General features: G+C 43.3%; 1 protein-coding gene across 2 annotated transcripts in view; it reads right to left on the bottom strand.

The window, feature by feature from the left end:
• ZBTB46 (zinc finger and BTB domain containing 46) overlaps window positions 1-20,810 on the bottom strand; it is a 47,787-nt gene extending 26,977 nt beyond the window's left edge. Inside the window, exons 1-5 of one of the 2 annotated variants that reach the window (XM_030963440.1) lie at window positions 20,707-20,810; window positions 20,079-20,259; window positions 13,704-13,831; window positions 11,872-12,007; window positions 4,304-5,273 (exon numbers count right to left, since the gene is read on the bottom strand). In XM_030963440.1, the coding sequence (XP_030819300.1) occupies window positions 4,304-5,273; window positions 11,872-11,925 (1,024 nt within the window). In that variant the 5' untranslated portion in view covers window positions 11,926-12,007; window positions 13,704-13,831; window positions 20,079-20,259; window positions 20,707-20,810. Of the gene's footprint in view, window positions 1-4,303; window positions 5,274-11,871; window positions 12,008-13,703; window positions 13,832-20,078; window positions 20,289-20,390; window positions 20,650-20,706 lie in introns of those variants that run through there. The other variant, XM_030963439.1, reaches the window with a different exon arrangement.
• Between the last annotated feature and the right edge of the window lie 1,161 nt (window positions 20,811-21,971).

Below are 21,971 nucleotides of genomic sequence, written 5' to 3'. Positions count from 1 at the left end.
AGCCGTCAATAAATTCTTCAGAAGACACCCTTCAAGTGACAGTTTTCCATTACATGAAGAGGCAAAACCAGCAACACTTTGCTGGCTTAACAGTGAAGATATCCAGTCTCTTTTCCAAACATCACCTGGTCCTGTAGTCCTCAAGATGTGTAATCCTGAAAAACTTTTACCCAGCAAGGTTAAAGGAATAGGAACCTAAGGCAAATAAAGATGTTCAAGGCACAAGACTACTTCTGAATTTCATAAACATCTTTGATATGAAAACTAACAAAAACTAAAAACCATGTTTCTTTAGAAAACCTCAAAAATTTAAGAAAAAGACATAAAATAAAAGGCAGACCTGTTCTTCTGGCAAGTCCATGGAGGAAATTCTTCTTGGCTCAATTATGAAGAAAGTTATTATTTATAAAAGCCCATCCTTCGGTTTACTTTGGAGAACTGCTGCTTCAAGTTAATGTGTTTGATGAGGAAAACATCTATATGAATGTTTCCTACAAGGAATGACAGACTGACATCCTGAACAACCCAAACAGGATGAGAAAGACAAAATCTAATGTGTTTGATGCTAAACAGACAGTCCAAATTAATAAATAGAGACTAGCATGAAAAGATGGTACTCATCATGCTTTGTGCTTGACTGACCCAAAGAGAAACTGCCCTGAGAAACTGAGAGCTGAATCACAGCCCCAATCCTGCACCTCATTCTTCCATTTGCATTATTCTGCAAATCCCATTTGATCATTTTTTCTTGGATGAAAAAGACAATCTTCATGGCAGACATTAACAATCTCTTGCTATTTCCATTATGTTAGATTACCATTAATAAGATTACCTCAGACACTCCTTTTTATTTTAATCTCCAATGTTGTCAGATTCCAAAACTCTCAACAGCACCCCACCAGCATATGGGAAATCAATGGATTCACAAAGAATTTTCTTACCCTTTCAATTTAAATAAAATCTGTGTCTTTTTTTGAGATATCATTGATTTGTATTTAAATAGTCTACTTAAATATTTGGGACACTTTAATACACCTGCCTGTACTGATAAGAATGTTTTTCCCACTGATAAGAATGTTTTTCACACTCACCACTGATGAGTGTGAATGAGCTGAGCTGTTTCAAAAACAAAGTTTCAGAGACTGCAATGTTCTTCTTTGCAATGTAACAGGACTTAAACAATCCTATATATAATAGAGAAGTAGGAAGTAATCCATAGATTTTTCATCTGTGAATATCCTGCCCCAAATAATCACTGTATTTAAAGGGCGATGCAATGGTTACTTGCAAGTTTCCCCTTCCAAAATGCTGCTGAAATGCAGTGCTGTCTGCAACCAAGACCAAAAGAGTACCTTACACAATTTCAGGAGGAAGACTGAGCTTTGAAGAAGTATTCTCCTTAATCAGCTTCTGCATTTCCAGAATGCAATGTCTGTGTCAGCCCAGCAGTAGAGAGGCATTTGTAAACCACCCCAGTGAACCCAGCAGGAACTTTCAGCCTTAGCAAGCAGCACCTTAAAATAACTGATAGGATCAGAAAAGTGAACGAGCCTTAAAGAACAGAGAGTTCTAGGTAACTTTCTTTCCTCTCAGCTACTTCTGAAAGAACAATCAACACCCATTTCCCTGGTGAGTGAGTAGCTTTCCATCTTAGCTGTGTACATTGCTGATAGGGATACTTCTAAATAAATGAGGTAAAAGAGAGCCCCAGACTATGAAGTCTGTTTTAAAAAATGAAACCTGACATGACTAAATCAAAGACAACTTCAAGCTGAAATTTAAGCACAGCCCAAATACTTGTTACAAGTGTCTGCACTGTGTCATTACCCATTTGCACACAAGAAAATCAATTATTCTTCACACTTAGGAGTCAAGTCTGCAACACCCCTACAGCACTGCTGAATTCTAACAGGAGAGGGAAGAATCTGAGGTACCAAAATCCAGCCTAAGCACTACCCTGTAGCTCAGGAGATGACGTTTGCTGGAAAAAATCTCCCATCTGCTGGATATGGGAAATACCCATGCAAGACCAGAAGACCCTACTGCTTGCAGGAATGTTTTTGGAGTAGCAGGGTTGCTTTTACCTCACAGGGAAAGAGCAGCAGCCTCACCTGAGTGCTCATTTGATTTCCCTCAAACCACAGGTTTATCACAACCCAAGAGAGAGAGGCTGCCTGTGGGCAAGGTGTCCCAGGTTAACCAAAACTGAACATGTATGGATCTCAAATCCTTTGAAATCATACTGAAAAAATCCCCAAAGACATCACAACCTGACCTACAACACAGGCAGGGCTTGCAGAGACAATCCCTGCTGCTAAGCCCTCATGCACCATTTCACAATTTCAGGCCCCACAACGCAGAGGAACCTCCCAGTCCAGCAGGGCAGAAATGAGAATTTCACCTGCATTCACCTCTCCAGATGGCCAATCTGGGGAGCCCAGGAGCAGCTCAGTCTCCACTCCCCCACCTTGTTCCTCATGGACACACTGCTCTCTGCCAGTTGCCACTGCCAGCACAGGCAGCCCCCAAACCTGTTCATTTTGGACAGCAAAAGTCTTGGCACTCATTTTTTTTTCTTTTACCAGCACTATTGCTGGAATATTGAAACTCTTCCCCCAGCCACCACCATCCAGTTGCCCTTTTCCCACCACTAAAACCACCTCCTTTATGGGAAAATGCTTTTAAGGCAAGGTTTGGAACAAATAATTTGATGTGCCTGCTGACATGCTGTCTCAGCACTGTGCTGAGTCAACCCCCCAAGCCATCTTCCTCTCATCTGAGAGCAGCCACTGCAATTTAATTCCTTAACAATTAGGAATTAAATAATCTAAGTTTCATTCAGCTTCCAGTAATACAATCTCTGCTGTTGTGCACTATTTTCCATAAAGATACTCAGTCTGCACCCAGCTTTCCAAGAGGATCAGAACTGCAGCTCTGTTTTCTGCAGCCACTCCAACGTGTCTGGTTCACTGCAGGTACCTGTCCAAACCCACATCCCTCAGACAGCACAAGTCATGGAGCTGTTTGTATGGGATGCCGTGAAAAATGAAAAATAGTTGCATAAGAACAGAGACCAAGCAATGCATGCTGAGTCTTCACTCAAAACAAGGATAAAATACATGCATTGCAAAAATTGAGATTCTTCATAAATCACTGTTGCCTTAAATTATCTTGCATTTTTCTTCTAACTGATGTTGTTTAGATTTTATCATCAGCTAATTAGAATAATTACATGCAATTATCTTGCTGCAGCAGATAACCATAAAACATAATAAATCTCAAGACATTTGCAGAGTTACTGTTCAATGAAAACCACATTTAAACTCCAGTATGTGAGCAACTTCAACCTCCTTTTTCAACCCATAAAGACTTTTAAGACTTTTGGTACTCTTTGTATTGTTTTTTTAATCCAAATTTGGCAACATAAAAGTCTATAATCTCACACACCCTTCTCCTGGCTGACTTGGTATGCAATGAAACACAGGCTAACTCACAGCACAGACTAAGTTCTTGAAGTCAGCTTGAGAGAGTTTACTAACACTCCCATAAGTCCTTAGAAAAAAACACCAAACTCCTAGTCCAGAAGCATTCCTGAATCTATTTACTGTCACAGATTAATGAATCAAACGAGCCAGTTATCTTGAGACAAAAAAAATAACTACTGAAGATTCAAAGGAAGTCAAGAAAACAATTTTCTTGCTGGCTACACACTTTAAACGCAGCCACTCGTCTCAGACCACAAGCAGTCACACATCAAAATACACTTGAAGCCATAGTGATGCCTCAGAAAAACATGTTGTTCTTGAGAGTTACTAAACACTTATCCTGCCATTACCAGCAAGAAGCTATGGTGGTTTTCTTACCCAAGAGAAAGTGACACCTGAATATCAGGAAGTTCTGAAGATGCTATCGGTAAGACTAAATTACACCTGCGTGTGTGGTGTAATTACCTCATCAATATACAGTGAAAGGAAAATTCTTCAACCTTGACATCTATGTCCACACCTGCTAAAATAAATTCTTTTAACCTTTTCTCTCATTAATTCCAACACTTAGTGGTGGTTTTGGGGTGATTCATGTCGTTCAAAGCCAAAACAAAACCACCACTTTTACAGGAGAACCAACCTCCACTGAGGCTCCTGACTGAACCACACAGTGCTCAGTGCTTCTGAATTGCTGACAACACAAGTTTACATTTTTGTATTTCTGGCAAGCTCCTATTTCAGAGGCTGATAAGATCATCCCATACACAGATCTAATTAACTCAACGTTTTCATCCCCAAAAACTGGAAGAATGACTTACTTGGGTCTCGACTGCTGTATGGCCATCCTGAGGCAGGTAAAAGGGGCAGCACGGGAGAATTTGTCCTGCTGTCATCCTCCACTTGCTGTGTTATATGTCTGACAGTTTCTTTGTTTTTCCTGTTCTTCCTGCGGCCCGTGGGCTGCCAGCCATCCCCCCCTCCTTGCTCTGAGAACCCACTCTGTATTGCACTATCCTTGGCAGAGTGCAGCTCGCCCCCTCCGTAGTGGGACGGGGACACCTGCTCCTCTTTGATACGCAAAGACCCATAGCCCATGTCACTAGCCCAGAGAGACTGGGATGAAATGTCTTCGTGGCTGTCTGGTTTTGGTTCTTGATCCTCTTTCCCATAACTGCTCCCTCCCTCGTGGCAGCTGGCAATGGCTGAGTCCCCAGAGGAGTTTGCGGGGCTGGTTCTCCGAGCCAGCCATGGGGATATACTCCTGCCAGCCACCACTGCTGAGATCAGAGCGTCCGTGCTGCTGCTGGAAGGGGCTCCCAGCTCATAATCAACGAGGTCCTCCGAGGCATCAGACTTGATGCTTATGTCCAGAGCTGCTTTGATGAAGTTGTGACAGGCCTGCACGATGTCTGTCATCTGCAGGTAGCTGGCAGCTGACATCACCTCGATGACGTTCCTGCTGGTCAGCGCCAGGTGTGCCGAGTACATGAAGTCAATGATTGCCTTAAAGCCCTGGGCGGTGACAATGTCCAGGTGGGTGACTGTGGCCTGGTCTGAGGTTTTCTGGACCTGGCAGTAAAGGGTTTTGAAGTAGCGGCTGCTGCCCAGGAGGACGTTTTTGTGAGCCTTGAAGATCTTGCCCTCCACGATGATGCAGACGTCGCAGAGGATCCCGTGCTGCCTCTGCTCGTTCAGCTCCCGCAGCAGGTGACGGTAGTGGGAAGCAATTTCCATATCTTCCTTTCGGTTATTCATCTGGAGATCTTTATGTTTCCTCTTCCACAAGTCCTGCAGGGGGAAGGAAATGATAGGATTACAAAATCCAAGACAAGGCTGAGACAAACCCCGGGTTGTACCAAAAGAAGGAACAGGTTCATCTGGGAAGAGTGCCACAAATATAGCTACTGCCTGCAATGCCTCCACATTCATTACAAAATGCACCTTCCTTTGGCCAGACTTCAAATAATTTACATTAAAAAGGACTAGATTTGAAGCCAATCCTCCAGTGGCTCATAACATCCCAGAGCAAATGTTTCTTTAAATTACTACAAACTTGTAAAAAAAATCCATCTGAAGTAAGCAGAGAAGAACAGCTGTCAGTTTTAACTGTGAATTTGTTGAAATCTGGTTTTGAAAGAGATACTGCACTTGAAACCATGCTCAGATGCCCACAGCCTACTGAGGGGCACACTGTAACACATTTTTCTCGAGGGAACAAGCATTGTGTGTAGCACACAGAGGAGCTGAAATCCTCAAACAGCAAGAGCCAATTGAACCCAGCACTTCCCTTGTTATACTCCCGTGGAGGAGCTATAAAAATAGTTTAAAAGTCACAAGAGCAACAAGCAAATCCAAGAAAAGTTTTAAGTCCCCACCCAAACTAAACTGGCAATAGATCACAACTATGAAATTAATGGTATTTGAAGCTCAACTACTTACAAGCAGTACTTTGCAATAAACCTATTAGTTCCTTGCTTTACATCTCCAGGTTTACCCCATAGCCACCCTCAGATACTGAGTAGAGAACTTCTCATGATCACCTAAAGAAAGGATCCTTATGACCAACATGAAGCTGAGAAAAATTCACAAGGCATTTGATAACCTTTAATAAAATTTGGCAGTATTAGCCAAAATAAAAGGCTAGCTAGTGCCAGCAGCAAGGTATCTTCTAAGTTATGCTCCAGATTATCCTCCTCTTACACTCCTGAACAGAAAAAAGTCCTAAATGCTGACAGTAACCAGCAGGGCAAGGATTTTCAGATTGAACTTTTTCCAGTTACTATCTTTGCAACTCCACATTTGCCTTTGATGCCACAGCTTTACAAGTCCTCTGGCATTCAATTCTGCCATTTTCTCTAGCTTATACCACTTTTTTTGGAACTTGCTATACAGATTTATCTACCACGGAACAGTGGTTTAATAGTCCAACTATTTAAGAGCACCAAGGTGAAGCTTCTTTCTCTCAGAAGCTTAAAACTTGTTCCAGTATAAAAAGTCCCAACTGTAAAATTGATATTAGTGTCCACATGTCAACACACAACCGTAAAACTGGACCCAGTCCCAAATGTTATTATGTGCAGGCACACTCATCAGAAGCCTGGGTTTAGGCTACTGGTTGTTACTTATAAAAACAAAACCGCTGAGCCTTAAAGCACACATGGTTCAGGGTTAGCACTGGCTTTAAGGAGGAGTTTCCAGCCTGGAGCACCTTTCCAACACGCACAGAGCTCACACACAAACTCAGCACCATCTGCTCCCACTGGCTCGCAGCAGTGGGCAGCCCAGCCGTGATTCAGGAAGTTTCCTTGGCACATTCAAGTGTGTTTCCTGGGCTGTGGAACACAGATCCACAAGTACCCTGCCCCCTTCCCCTACCCTGTGCTATTATTATCATTGGCAGGAGTAAAATAGCTGCAGTTTAGTCACTGTGGGCTGGAAAAGCACCTCCCAGCCCACAGAACATCCGTGAGGTGGGACCTTCTCCTAGAGAGACACCTGATGATTCAAAAGTTCAAGTTATGCAAGGCTGCTCCAAGATCTCCAATTCTGCAAGGATGGAGCTGCCTCTCTGCAGCCCCAAAAATCCTAATTTGCAAGGCCAGCTAGTGCCTGATCATTGAGAAATGTTTGCTTCCCTCTAGAGAGGAAGGACCTTCTTCCTGCAACACAGGCAGGCTGAACTGTGTTCATCCACTTCAAACCATGCAGCTTTTCTGCAGAATTAAGCACAGAATGCGCAGAGAAGCCAATCTTTTCTTTTTTTTTTTTTTTTATTGAACTGAAAGAGGTCAATACCAGTGCAGCTGCACACACCTATTTACCACAGAAATCTGCCCAGAGACCTCAAACCAAATCCTCACCCAGACACCATCTCTGTCTCAAATAAACAAAATAAATCGATGAAAATCAAACCAAGAATGAGGGCTGGGGAGTATGGAAAGAAAAACAAATTAATTTTCAGGTGTTTGGCCTGAAAAGGTTGTGATGGCACCAGCCAGCACAGCATCTCTCTAAGCCAGGCTCTGGAGGTGGCTGCCAGCACTTCCCAACATGTCCATGTTGGAAAGAGCCACCTCTTAAGGCAGAGTGACAGTTCAGTTTTGTCTTTATTCCAGAAACCACTACTGCATCTACTTTTAGGAGTTGAAGAGTCAGCTTAGTCCCCTCAGGAAATATGAATTGCCACACAGGATAAAGTGAGCTGTCCATCAGCAGTCGTGTCTCCAACAGCTGCCATATCCACACAATTCATGGGAAGATGGAAGAAAACCTCAGAGCCCACACTGAGGAAAGGGTCAGAATGTTCTGGGTATGGCATTTCCTTTCACTGTTCCTTCATGGATATTAAAATCCATATTCCAAGACACAAACTCCCTGGAACTGTGGGCAGGAGGGACAGGAAATCTCCTGCAAGGATAATTTTCTCTTCCTCAATTTCATACAGATTTGTCAATGTCTCCACTTGCTCTTGTGAATTTATTGCACATTTTGCCTTCTTCAACTGGAAATTGTATCAATTCCTTGAGATTTTATTTCTTGGCTATCTCATACATTTATTCAGTTTAGTTCATTGGGTCAGGTCTCCCTCCCACTGATAACAATCCGCTTCAGATACATCTTGTCCTTTTTTAAGCTGCCTGTGGCAGAAATACAGAATTTCAAATATGTCTCCTGCTACTTTTGGTTTAGACTGGAACAGTTTGAGGTTCAGGCACTGATGATGGATGGATGGATGGATGGATGGATGGATGGATGGATGGATGGATGGATGGATGGATGGATGGATGGATGGATGGATGGATGGATGGATGGATGGAGCTCTTGCTCATCTCTTTAGGAAATAGAAGATAAGGTCAGAGAAAAGTTACCAGGGTATTTTTACTAAACACAAGGACACAAAAATCTCTGCAAGACTCCCTTCTGACCACTGAAGTGGGCACATTACAGCTCCTTCAAGCAAGCAGTGAGGTGGATACTCCCGTGTTCAGTGTAATCAATAAAATGTAACAGTTTCCAAATCAGGAATTATTACTGTAGATGTCTTGATCTTCCTCTGTCACAAGGTCTGCTCCCTCACACCCATCACTCCATATCCAACATCTGCCACAGCATTGTACCTTTTAAACAAGAGGTCTTTAGGGGAGAAAATTATATATGCCTCAAATTCAGAGGAATTAATTAGTTTTCTGTCTACCCATGTCAAACCAGAACATCCGTTTAATGTCAAGGATCACCAGGGAATTAATCCAAGTTAAATTTAAGGCAATTTGCTAGTAGTTAAAAATTCAGGAAGCTTTAAAACCCTGTTCTTGTGTTCCAATTTCACATGCTGTTTTGTGGCTTGTTGATGGTTTGTTTTTCTTTTTTTTTCCTTTCCTTGGTAAGGATATTTATTTCCACTTAAAAATGTTGTGGAAAGATTACTTCAGAAAAGCTGTACCCTTCAAACTTCTGTAGAAGCACAGTGAAGATGGAATAAACTGGAGATTTCTTAGAAAAAGACCTCAAAGATTAATGATGTATTTTCTGGTTTATCTCAGGTCTTTTTAGTACATGAAGGCTTTAAAAGTTGAGCATCTACCAGAATTCTTTAGGCCACATGGCCACAACAAAACTTTCCAGGAAGCCAATGAACTAGGAAGGTTCAGCTGTAGATTTTCCACAAAATAAAATTGTAGCAGATCAGGTTTTCCTCATAAGCCAGTTCACAGGCAGTACAGTAATTCAAGTCTATTACTTCTCCAAAAATAACCAAACAAAAAAAAAAAATGTCCCAAACCAAACCATGGCACTTAACAGCAAGAAGAACACAAAGTGAGCAGACTTAAGAGTCACTTTCATGCAAACTTCTGTAATGATACAGGATTGCTTTTATTTCTCATATCAGAAAACCCTGGTCTTGAAGTAAGCATAAATAATTTATCCAATCTTTAACCCTAGCTAGAGTGAACCTATGAAAGTCGTTTATTTTGCACTGTCAGTGCAGTTATTTAAACATGAAAATAGCACCTGATGGCACAGTAAGAGTCTAAATCACACTTCACTTCCCATTGGAAAGGTTTTAAGAAGAGTAAATATTTATTTATTGGCAAATTTCTCAGCCCAGGAATGAGTCTCCTAACCAAAATCTTAACGTCACTAAAATTAGGGGGAACAAATTTGTTGCAGCTAAATCTCAGTACATTACTTACATTTTGACAAAAAGTCACAGATGACAAATGAATTGCACACAAAATCCTCTACAGAGCAGTCTCCTGGGAAATAGTGGGGACAAAAATAAACTTCCTTCCCTCAGAAAGAAAACAGGGGAAAAAAAAAGTCCTGGAGGTTTGTTTTCTTGGTTGAATTTTTTTTTTTTGGGGGGGGGGGATTGCTGTTGTTAGGATTTGTTTGGTTAGTTCCTTTTTCTTTTATGAGAATGTAAATGAACTGAAGATTTAAACTACATGGCATTTCATCTATATCAACTTTCTCAGCATGTTTCTACACTAAAAGCAAGGACTTAAGGTAAAGAGCACCAAAATGCTCACTAGCGCACTCCTCCACCACTCTGCTCCCTAGAGAAAACATGCCAACTGGAATTTAACCAAAAATGTGTTGTTTCCTCCCCCCTCTCCCTTCAGAGAAAAGTAAAAACAGAATAAGGAAGAACTCCAATTCACTCCAATGCTTTATTACACAAAAACCCAACAAACACACCCCACTTCTCTGCTTCCCCTGTGTCCTGTCCATGTTTCCACTCCCAAGACATTCCAACATTTTTAAAATTCCTCTGCAAAGGAGCTCTGTAAGGTGAGATTGGGTTTGAAATGCTTCCTTGCACAACAAGACACTGTGTGCATGCAAGTTTCACTCTTATCCAGTTAAAGACAACAGAAATGCACAGGATTCCTACTCTCCATCTGCCCTGTGCTGAAAAGAATGGAGAACAAAACCCCTTAGGAACTGAAAAGAACAGTAAAGGAGAGAAAGAGAAGACTCAGAATCTTCATGGATGGTAACTCTCTGCAAAGGCACTGCTCAGGAGCTTCACAAGCACAAATTTCCACAGCAGCAGTGTTTTCTCACACCTGTGTTTGAGGAACAGCAGCACATAATTCTGAAAGAGTTTTAATTTCTTGATACTATGTAACACCAAATTATACTCATATGATCATCTTTGTCCAAAACAGATATAAGTAACAGCTTACAAAAATGAACAGTTGCCAAAAAACAACTTCTTTTACCCTATTCTGATTCCTGAAACCAATCATCCCTTGTTTTAAGTTGGTCATTCCAACCACAACTCTGAACTGGAGGAGAAAGAGGCAGATGGTTGTAAATAGATCAAACCAGACCCTTGAGCCAGAGGGGTCACTCAGGGCTCAGGGTTTCATGCAAACAAGGAGCAGCACTTCTCCCTGATGAGCAGGGATGGGAACATTTAACTGCAGCCCAGCAGTGCAGGGGCTCATGGGCTGGGACTCACAGGAAGAAAATAAAAGTTTCACCATTCAGCTTGAGAACTATAGAAGTACAGAAAGGGCAGGGATTTGGGAGGCACATGATTTTCAATAAATGTAAAGAAAAATACTAATTCCGTTTTCATTACCAAATTTGATATCCCCACTGAATTGTGATTGCAGGGCAAAAAGAGCCCCAAGTCCCTACATAAATTGTTTAACATTGGTCTGACTCACTAAAATTTCTCCAACTTCAAGCCAACATTGCCCCATCACAGAGAACATTAAAACAACATCTCTGTTTAGAATCTGTAGCAGACACAATCCAGAAAGTCCATGAGTAAAGTTCAAACAGCAGAGTAGAACACTGCACACTTCCAGCATTTCACCATCCATTAAAGCTCTGTTTCCACAGTCCAAACAAGAACAAGGAAAATCTAACTCCAACAGCACAACTTAAAATAGCAGGGAGTCATCATTAAACATTTCACTCGACTCCAAAACTTTAAACCAGAGACTTGGCTGTGGCCTTTCACTTGTCAAACTATTCACCTGAAGTTATGGGTCAGCCAATGTGCAGGAGCTAGGCAGCAAAAAAAGGCAATCAAAACACAGGATTTCATAGAAAAATCCATTTATTAACCTTCATTAGCTCTGACAGCACATGAAGAATTTCAAGAGAAAACCAGGACTGAATATGAGAGGTAAGTGAAAACTGCTGTCCTCCACATTTTGGGAGGAGGGTAATTAGAATTCAAAATTTAAAAACTGTAAAGTTAAAAATTTTTAACTTTACAGTTTTTAAAAGAAAAGACCAGATATGCATATTTTGCTATATTGTTATTAAGAGTAACAAGTGATTTTTGCAGATTTAGCTAATGAAAACATGCAAACTGCAATATTGAATAAATAAACAAATGAAATTCAAGACAATTAGTTCTTACCAGTAACAAACTGGGTTCCAGGTCTAGTGTTTCTCCTACAACAGCTGAGGACATCAACAGCCCCAGGGCAGCACAGGTAGTGCCCTGTTTGTGACCTTCTGACAGCACTGGTGTGAACTCTTGGAGAAAGACAGAACTATGACAAAAAACAAAACCAGAAGAAATTATTAGCAATAAACTAACAGTGAAATGTTTTAAACTCCTTTCCCTCCTAACTCACAGTTATGACATCCTTACTTGTGACTTAATGAATTCCAAAAAAGTCAACTCCAAGCATATCAATACATTGAAATGAATTAAAGCCTGGCTACTACTTTGTAATAATGTAAACAAGAGTTACTTCTTAAAGGTATGGGAACAAAAAGGTCTAATTTTAGCTACTAAAACTTCAATCAGACTCTTGAACAACAGGGTTTCCTGTTTGGGAGCTTTTCAAAACATTCTCACTTTAATGACTCTTTAAAGACACTCACCTTATCTGACCTACAAAATACTGAGCTTTAAAAGCTACCAGTACAGCTCCTGAAAGAAATTTGCAGTGGAACTCTCAGGAGAATTTACTCTTGAAATGTTTGGCTGCCAGTTTCTAGTGGCTGACACCATCCACTGGAAAGAGACCAAACAATCTCAAGATTTGTAAAGTTTTTGTAAAATACAGATATTTAGGTATAGTAAGCCACATTTACAGACAGGCTTCTCAGAGAAAACCTGAGTGTTTATGGTTGCAAGGCACAAGGAGTAGGAATAGTTCAACTACACCAAGGGTTTTGTCTGTGAGGACACATCCACTAAAACTATCATCTTAGACACTTATTTTTCTTGTATAAAACAGAATTTCTTTTCTTCAGAATAGCAACATCTAACTTAAAATCTAACACTTCTGAGTCTACTTTATTCAAAACTTCATATTGTTAGCCATAATAAAGTCATTTTTGATCTCTGCATTTCAAACATCTTCAATACACACACTACCTCTCTTAATGAAAATAAGCTATAAATCAATACTGGTGATTTCAAGACTGACCTTCTGTAGTAACAGATTGTGAAAGGAAACATCAGAAGATAAAAGTTAAGGAAGCTTTTCCAACACAAATTAATGCCATTATAGAAGGTGAAATAAAATATCTAATAAACAAACAAAGTAATTAGGAAAATCCAAGCATTCTTATGGCAAACAGCAGAACTGAAAATCTTGAAAACAAATATGACCCAATTGAAGCAAACACCAGTGACTTTGTTCTCTGTTTCTATTCTGGACTGCCAAGTCTTGCCTTTCTCTATTTCTGATTGCTTCTCCATAGCAATTGTTTTGGCGAGCTCCTCTTAGTGCAGTTATTTGGACAGTTAAGAAAAAATAAAGTGGTGAAGTGAGGGAGCCAGACCAACCCAGCCATGCGGGAAACTACTTTGTTAGCAAAGTGTAACAAGGTGTATGTATTTCTACTTAGACATGGGGCTGTTACTGTTAAAACTCTCACTCACACCTGTCCCAGCGCACAAAAAGAGCCAGAACAGATTGGTAAAAACGGCAAAGCTGAGCCCTGCACTTTTCCTCTTTGCTTGGAGCTGTGCACCTGTTTCCCTGTTGTGATCAAACAGATGAGAACTGAGGGACTGTGATGGATGGAGGCACCTCTGCCACAAGGAAGGAGCAGAACAACCACAGGTATTTCTCCAACTTTTGCAGATGACCAAGATTTCTAAATGAGCCTTTGTTATAATTGTTAAGTTTTATGAGGAAGTTTCAGCTCTCCTAACAACCTTCTCTCCAGGTCCCCTTTCTCTTTCCTACACCACATGACAAAAATATCTTTGAAATGCTGAGAGCTTACCGATACTTGAAAGTGTTTCCTGTCAGCAAAAATAAACCTTGCAATGTTTCACAGCTGGACAGTGCATGTTTCAATGAAGAGAGGAGAATAGTCTCTGCTGAGAAGCTCCAGAAGGTTCATCAGAGGTCCTGTGTTTGGGAATGGAAAGAATAGGAGGCAAAAATTAAAATCCAAATTTTAACTCAATGCAAAGCCCTTCAGTGTCACATAATTACAAGCAACGTTTAAAATAACTGCACGTTTACAACACTGTTTGCCATTTTAACAAGAAACATTCTGATATAGTCCTATAATTAATCACACTGGAAAATTTATTTCGCCCTTGTGTTAATGTAAAGAAGGAGTTTAACATACCGGTATTAAGACTGTTAACAACTCCTGACTATGCTTCCAGAAGTGCTTTGAAAATGTCACTCTAAAAAACCAGCAGTTTATAAAAGGATTTTAAAAACATATAACAACATTGTTTCAGTTGACAAGTAAGTTTCAGTTGATGTTTCTGTGACCTCTGCCACCCACATGCTTTAAATGGGGTTGGAATTAATCTCACCTCATGGTTATAGTGATTCCCCTCCAAACCAAAATATTTGCCTGGGGTTACAGAAAAATCATGTGTCCATGCTGTGTGAAAGGAACAGATTTGAATTTTATTCCCATCCAGCTCGACTGAATCACAGCCTTCAAAAGCCAGCATGACCCCCAGATTTTAACCACCAAGCAGCACCCACAAAGGTACTGAGGAAAGCACTTCGCTTCTCTTGCAAACGTTAAAAAAAAATCAAACAAACAACCCAAACACAAAAATGAAGATGTAAATAACGAACAGAAGCTTTACTTTCCATGCCTGTAAAAGCTATGCACCTGAAATACAATATTCCAGTGGGTAAAAGGTGCTAATCCCACAGGATGCACCTTTGCACCAGGGCACAGGTGTGTGCACCCAGTTCCAGCTGCTGGCCTGCAGAAATATTTCCACTGCACTTGGATTTCCTCTGCATTTCCCTTATTCATTTCCCCAGAACTTCCAGCTCTGTCCATCTGCCTGTCTCCCATCCTGGGACAGGAACAAAAGCTCAAATCATTCCCCTATTTTTGATCTCTGCTTTCTCTCTCATCCGTTTGCACCAGGAGAAGAACAGATCCAACACTACTCATGTCATGGACCCTGTAGAACACAGCAAGAACTTGGCAGAACTGGCACAGGGTACCAGGCTTGAGAAGTCTGGTGACATCAAAAAAATACAAGAATTTAGCTACAGATATATCTGCTAATCTAGCAGCAAAGCTTAAAAAACAACCTGAAAAATTCAAATGCCTGTGGCTCATATGACACTTACCTGTCCAAGTGCCATTATATCTCCTTAAGATCTCCTACAAGATCTTAAGCTTCTACTTTAAAAAGTCACTGAAGAAATCTAAGCAAAAAAACCTCTGCCCTTGTGCATCTCTTAGTCAAAAAAACAACATAAAAAGTACCTTATAAAAAAAAAAGAGGATTAGAGAACTGTAAACTTATCACACTGGGAATTGCCCTGAAGAATGGTTTCCCCCAAACTTTCTCATTGTTTTTGGCTTTTTAATTAGGGGATCTTTGCCAAAGTTCCCAAACTCAATACGTAAAAAGAGAGGGAGCCAAAGGAGGAAGAATCAAGAGGTGATTTTTAAAAATAAGAAAATCAGGGGTAAAAACCAAAAGGAAGATCATCTAAAAGAGACGAAAAGACACACAAGGAGTCACGAATAATCTAAGAGTAAAGGAATCAACCAGTGCAAAACTAAAGATAACACATGAAGGGCTCTGAGAACAACCTAATTCTGTTTGTGTAATTCATGGGACAAGCCCTCTGTGCCTTGGGTAAGGATCCTGGTTTACTTTTTAGCACAAATCTCATAATCCAGATCTGATCAACTACTACTAAAAAAAAAAAAAGTGGGGGAAGTGAAGCCAAGAAGGAGACATTGGTAACAAGAAGGAAGTCAAAAAGCTCATTTTATATTTAGCCACCACCTCATTCTCCAACCTTATAGTAGAAGGACTGTTAAGAGCAACTGGGCCCTGACTACTTCATTTATTGGCACTTAAATTAGTTGGGTTTGGATATTTTAAGCACCTAATGTCCAATACAGACCATTGATTCTTCTGTTTCATGGCACGATCTGAGCACTAGTCAGGATGGCATTTCCTCTGATGCTGTATCAGTGCAAAAGGTGCAAATTTTGTTTAACCCCTTCCTCTAAGAGAGTGAGCCAAAGCCCTGAAATACTGAAATATCAGCTTTCTGCAGAGCCCTTCTCCATGGGGTGAGAAATACCAGGAAGCAAACTCACTTGGATGGAATAAGCAATACACGGCAAGGAAATAATTAGGAAAGATAACTAAGTATTTCAATATACAGAGGCATAAACATATTCTTTAATATACAAAACCTTGCTCATTTTCTAAGTAGGGTTCTTGGGCAGGTAAGGTCCTGGTACACACTGACATTCTCCTTAACAAGTGTATTTTAGTCCACACACACGCTCATAGATGTGTTTGCAGAATTTTTTTGACACCTTGGTGCCTCTTTCCAGTACAGGAGATGCCAACTGAGAGTCACTACAAAGCAAACACAGGACAACTTCCAACATTTGCAGGGTGTTTTTCTTCCCAAGGATGCACATGAGTCAAGTGAGCAGCAGGACAAGATCACCACTGTCTGGGTTGGAATAAAAGCCAGCCACATCCCCAAAAATCAAGGCAAAAAGGTGAATTTCAGCTCTAATTCAGCATCTATCTGTCACATTTCAGCAAAGCCACCTCTCCCCTCCTGTGCCAGGGACATCCTTACCTATGCACAACTGAACTCTGCCAAGTGGGAACACATTTCCATCTCATTAGAATGGCTGTCAAGGACCTCACCCTTGCTCAGAAGCTATTCCAAACCAGCATCTCAGCAGCAGCCTGATGTTTCTTAAATACATGGGTATGAAAGAAAGTTAAAGCAACTGTTGAGAAAAATAACTGCACCACAACTGACTTGGTAAGGGACAGCAAACCCCACCCACAGCCTCTGGACTCCACCACATCCCAGAGGGAATTCACCCAGGACTTCACACTGGTTTGCTTTCATGAAGAATAAGCACTTTTAGTACAATTTGTCATCAGTATAACCGAAAATGTTTGGGAGAGCTGAGTAAACCCCTATTTCAGAGAAAGGGAGATGGGTAACAAGAAGTTACACACCAGCACGTTCAATCAAAGCTGGAGGATGGGAACTGAGTCCCAAAGAGCAGCTTTCCCTCTAAATTAGACACCCTTGTGCATCCAAACACACCAAGGCAGCACAAACCAGAAACCTATTGATCTGTTTAGGGAAGTTGAGATTCTTCCCTCTTGCATCTCAAGGAAAGAAGCCCCACATGAAGTGATACAGGCTTTTATTTCTCATCCTGCCTAAAGGACTTCAGATCCAGAGGGAACTGAGAAACCCAACTCAAGGATGTGTTTAAGGAGGATGCAAACACAAACACACAGAAAGTCCTCGGGAAGGGAATAAAGTGAAGTTTTGAAGCAACAAATTTTAACACTGGAGCCCTGACTGTTTGTGTGCTTGCCCAAATATCATCGAAACTCCCACGGAGATGCTTTGGGGATGCAGTAGGATGGCAGGATTTCCTACAGACCAAATTCCTGCCTCTGCCTCACAGCCAGGTCCTAACATGACCCCTGCTCTGTGCACACAACCCGCTCGCTTTCACTATGAACACACTCTCAGTTTCAAATATCACACACAGAAAACACAGGTGAGCTCCACACTTCGAAATATTCCAGTCAAAAGCAAGCCAGGAGCGAAATATAAAAATGGAATTAATTTCTGTGCGTAAAGTGTCTGAATTTTCCAGGGCAGTGCTCCCAGCCAGGAGTGGACACAGAGTGCTGCCTCCTGGGAATTATAACAGACATGTGGGATAACCATCACAACTGCAGGTAGCTCTTCAAAGACTCCAACTAAACCCTCTCTCCCTGCCCTTCTGTTTGCCCATTAAACTAAGCACATAGGAGCATGGAAAACCCCCGTGAATGCTTTTTACCAATTCAGGGGGAATCTGGAAAGCGTTACAGAGCGCTCTGGAGCAGCCAGTAAAACCAGCAACACGAAGGGAAAAATGTCCTGGGAAAGGTTGAGCTGTTTATGAAATAATTCTGCCCTGAAAGCAGGCAGTGGCAGTTTGGATTGGGTGTCAGCCTGCTCTGCGCTGCTGCTGCTGGGAGGAGAGGAAACTTTGCTTAGAAACTTCAAAAACACGGATCTTAAAAAAAAAAAAAAAAAAAAATCCACCCAAGTGGATAGCAAAGACAAAAAGAATATGCTGAACCTCACAGAAACACAGCACATCACCAGAGGAAAAGCAGGCAATTAACAGATCTTCCAAACATGAGGCATTTTTCCTTTTGACAGAGGGCTGCTGGGGAGGGGGGAGCTGCTAAACTGGTTTTCCTCTAAGCACTTCCAGATATTAAAAAAAGGAAAAAAATCCTCTTGCAAAGAACATATCCACTGTTGTACAACTGTCCCAGAAAACAAAGACCACGGGGAGAAAGTGGCCCATTTTCTCCAGTCTCCAAGAACCCCAAGTACAGGTCATGTTTTCAAAGGCTCAGTCCTACACACCCCAGATCAGAGCAGCATTCAAAGCACAGAAATAAACACCTAAGGTGAGAGTTACTAGAATGCCCCGTTTTTGGTACCAGCCTGAAATTGACTCAATTGCACCCAGGCGAACACACAGCCTATGAAAACAACCGCGAGAGAAGTTTCACTGTGAGTGAGTTTCCCCCTCCTGGACACACTGCATCAAAACCAAAAGATTCGTTTTCTATTTCAGTTATCCCATGAACGCACCAAACCACGGGATATTTTTCAGCAATTTGGGAGCCCCCTGAATCCTGTCCTGTAGCTCATTCTGCTCTGCCTGCTCCCTGTCAGCTCCCAAAAAACACCTCAAAGCTGTAATTCCTCACCACATGTTGAAAATATTGTGACTAATAATACACTCCACCCATTTTTTTCCATCACTAAGGATTTCAAAATATAAAACTTGACAAACAGTGAGAGAGTTTAGAAGGGGAAAGTCAAATTTTATTTCCAATTAAAAGAGGCTATTAAAGCATAAAAGTGGGGTATTGATTAAAGTGAAAGAGCTATCCAGTCACAGAACGCTTCTTCTTCAAAAAATATGTTTTTCTCACTATTCTTGGGTATCACTGCCTTTTCTTATAATCTCCACAGGGAAATAAAAAGAGAAGAATACTCCCTGTCTTTTTTGAGAAAACACATTTAATGCGTTAGTAGCAGGGCTGATCTGTGCATACAGAGAACCCACACTCAAAAAATACTTGATTGAGTCCACAAACTGAGACCTACATCTCAATGACAGCAACTAAATGCTAAAAATGATACCAGTGATGCAATTAAAATGCGTGCACGAACTTTGGTACAGGTGTCTACAACGCCACTGTTTGCTAAACACATCTCCTAATTAGCATGGCTTTAAACAATGCTGATAATAATCCCGTTCTGTAAGGCTTGCCAAATGAATCATTGGGATTGCAAAATAAAAAGCATGAGGAATTCATTAAAGAGCTGTTAAACTCTCCTTTGTTTATCTTTCCCCGGTCAGGTGTAAAAATAAATAAATATGGGTTTATGTCTCCGGATTCCGTCCGAATGCTCCTCTCCACAATAACGTGCCGGGGAAGAACCTCCTCAGGAGGTACCAACATTTTTTTTTTCCTCTCCGTTTCAAAAGAGAAATCCTCCCACTATTACAGTCCTGAAAATCTGCTCCATTCTCTATTTGTCATCTGGGATTGAGTTATCAGACACTACTTGTATTACTTTGGGAACTGACATGTCTATTTACAGAGACACAAAGGCAATCCAGCAGCACAACCCCTGCTTTTCCCAGCACCTCTCCTTCTCCTCTCAGCCAAATTCTACCAGCACTTTTTTCTGGGGAGGGGGGAGGACACCTCACTAGTTTCCCAGCATGACAGAGAACATTTCCAGCCACTTTTGCACTTGTTACAGCCTTATGAAAAACCACCTATATCCCCCCCAAAGGAACAGCATTATTCTTTCAAGGCTTTTTTTGTTTGTTTGCTTGTTGGGGTTTTTTGTATTTCTTTTTTTAAAAGAGGGTCACTTCCCCCATTTCAGCCTGCAATTAAAATGGAGGCAAGGCCAGGCGATCTATGTCTGGCTTTAGGGGGAGACAATAACCCAAAACAGGCCTGGCTTAAAAAAAAAAAAAAAGAGAGGAGAGGAGAGGGAGAAAGAGAAAGAGAGACACGCAGAAAGAGAGAAATACAACATGCTTCACCAGTATTATTACCTCATCCCTTTTTCCAAGCAGTTTTGAACCACACTCCTGACAAACTCTTGGTCCAACTTGCACGGATGCTGGTTTTTAGGGGGCGGAAAGGGTTTTAATGCTGGAGCCGGGATTGAGGCTGGCTATCCGCAAGTGGAGCTGCTGTTAAAATGCCCCCTTGTCTCTTCTCCTCTCCCTTGAGCTGGGTGTTGACGCAGCAGAAATTACCAGCTGGAAAATTCCCCTTTTGGAGGTTACGGGGAGGAGGGGGGGGCGGGCGGAGGAGCGAGGGGAGGGGAGGGCCGGGGGAAGGGGGTTAAACCCGGCACTTACCAAGTTAAGCCATCCACCCACACCAAATAGGACATCGCGTCCCAAAGAAGGCTCCGTGCCCCCCTCGGCGGGCAGGGCGCGACCGGCCGCGCTCCCCCCGCGGCGGGCGGCCAGTGGGGGGAATAACGGGGATAAAAACGGGGATAAAAACGGGCATAGGGATCAAAACGGGGATAATAAGGGCGATAATAACGGGGATAACACCGGGGCGGCGGTGCGGGAGCGGCGGGGGGGGCTCCCCGCCGCCCCTCGAGGGGTGGGGGGGCGGCCATGGCGACCCCCGCTCGCCCTGGGGGGCGGGGGGCGGCGCGCTTACCTGTGCCCCATGGAGGAGAGCGGGGTGTCGGAGCGGCCGGAGCGGTGGCTCCGTCGGTCACTCCGTGCCTCTCCTCCCGGGTGGGGAGGGAAGGGGAAGGGGGGCGGAGGGCGGAGGAGGTGGGGGAGAACCCGGCGGAGGGGGAAGGGGGGCGCCCGGGCGCGCTCCCGACGCTCCCTCGGGCGCGCGGGGCGCGAGCCCGCGGCGGGCGGGGGCGCGGGGGCGGGGCCGCGCGGCGCGTGCCGGCGCTGTCCCCGCCCACTCTCCCCAGCGGCGGGCGGTGATTGGGCGGCGGCCCCTCGGTCGGCCACGCCCCCTCGCCACGCCCCCCCCCCTTGCGCCGGGGAGCGGGGGCGCCGCCGGCGGCGCTGCCACTGCCGGACACCGGAAGTGAGGGAGGGCGGGGGCGCGCGGCGCGCGGGGCACGCCGGGACAGCGCGGGGGCTGCGCTGAGGCGGGGGCGGCGGTGGCAGCTCGGGATCGCTCTCGGTACCGCTCCTGGTCCTGCTCCCGATCCTAACCCCGCTCCTGCTCCGGACCTCCCCGGGCCTCCCCGTCTGTCTCCTGCCCCGGCAGGTGCGCCTGGCCTCGGGAGGAGCGGCTGTGCGCTCTCCGCGGGGCGCGTCCCCTGAGCTCCGCCGCGGGGTGCTGGAGCGGGGCAGCGCCGCAGCCTCCTGCGGACCTTGCAGGGAGCAACTAAAATCACTTTCTCCCTGTTGTACCCACTGAGCTGTATTTCACACAATGCCCTGAAACGAAATAATGTAAAATAAGCGCAGTTCGGAGCCCCCTGACCCGTAATGGCCAGAGAGCGAGGCCGGTGGTCGGGGAAGGATGGAGATCAGAGCGATGGAGATCAGAGCCAGCTCCGCAATGGGAAAACCTCCCGCTGCAACAAAGGGCAGGGCTTTGCCCTTTTGACTGTCGCGCTGAAGGATGTGACAGAAACTGCCCTATATTTCAAAGGACGGAGCTTAACAGGGCAGGATAGGTCTGGAGCGTGGGGGAATCGGCGCGGTCGCACGATGGCTGCGGCGAGCGGGGATCGCTCTCGGGGCTGTGTGCGGTCTCTGGATTGTGAAAGCAGGAGCTGGTCCAGCAGATAAAACGCTTGCAAACTGTTTAATCAACATCTGCGTGCTGTGATTGAGCCCGAAATTGGGGAAATACATGTCTGACCAACATGGCTTGGCCGTTTGCACAGTTAACTGACTTAGGTGTGTAATCACAGTAATTGCCTGGCTAATCGCGTGCCGAAGGCTTAA

The sequence above is a fragment of the Camarhynchus parvulus genome, chromosome 20 (assembly GCF_901933205.1).
Source record: "Camarhynchus parvulus chromosome 20, STF_HiC, whole genome shotgun sequence".
In the NCBI taxonomy this organism is placed as follows: Eukaryota; Metazoa; Chordata; class Aves; order Passeriformes; family Thraupidae; genus Camarhynchus; species Camarhynchus parvulus.
This window is presented reverse-complemented; position numbering and strand designations above follow the sequence as displayed.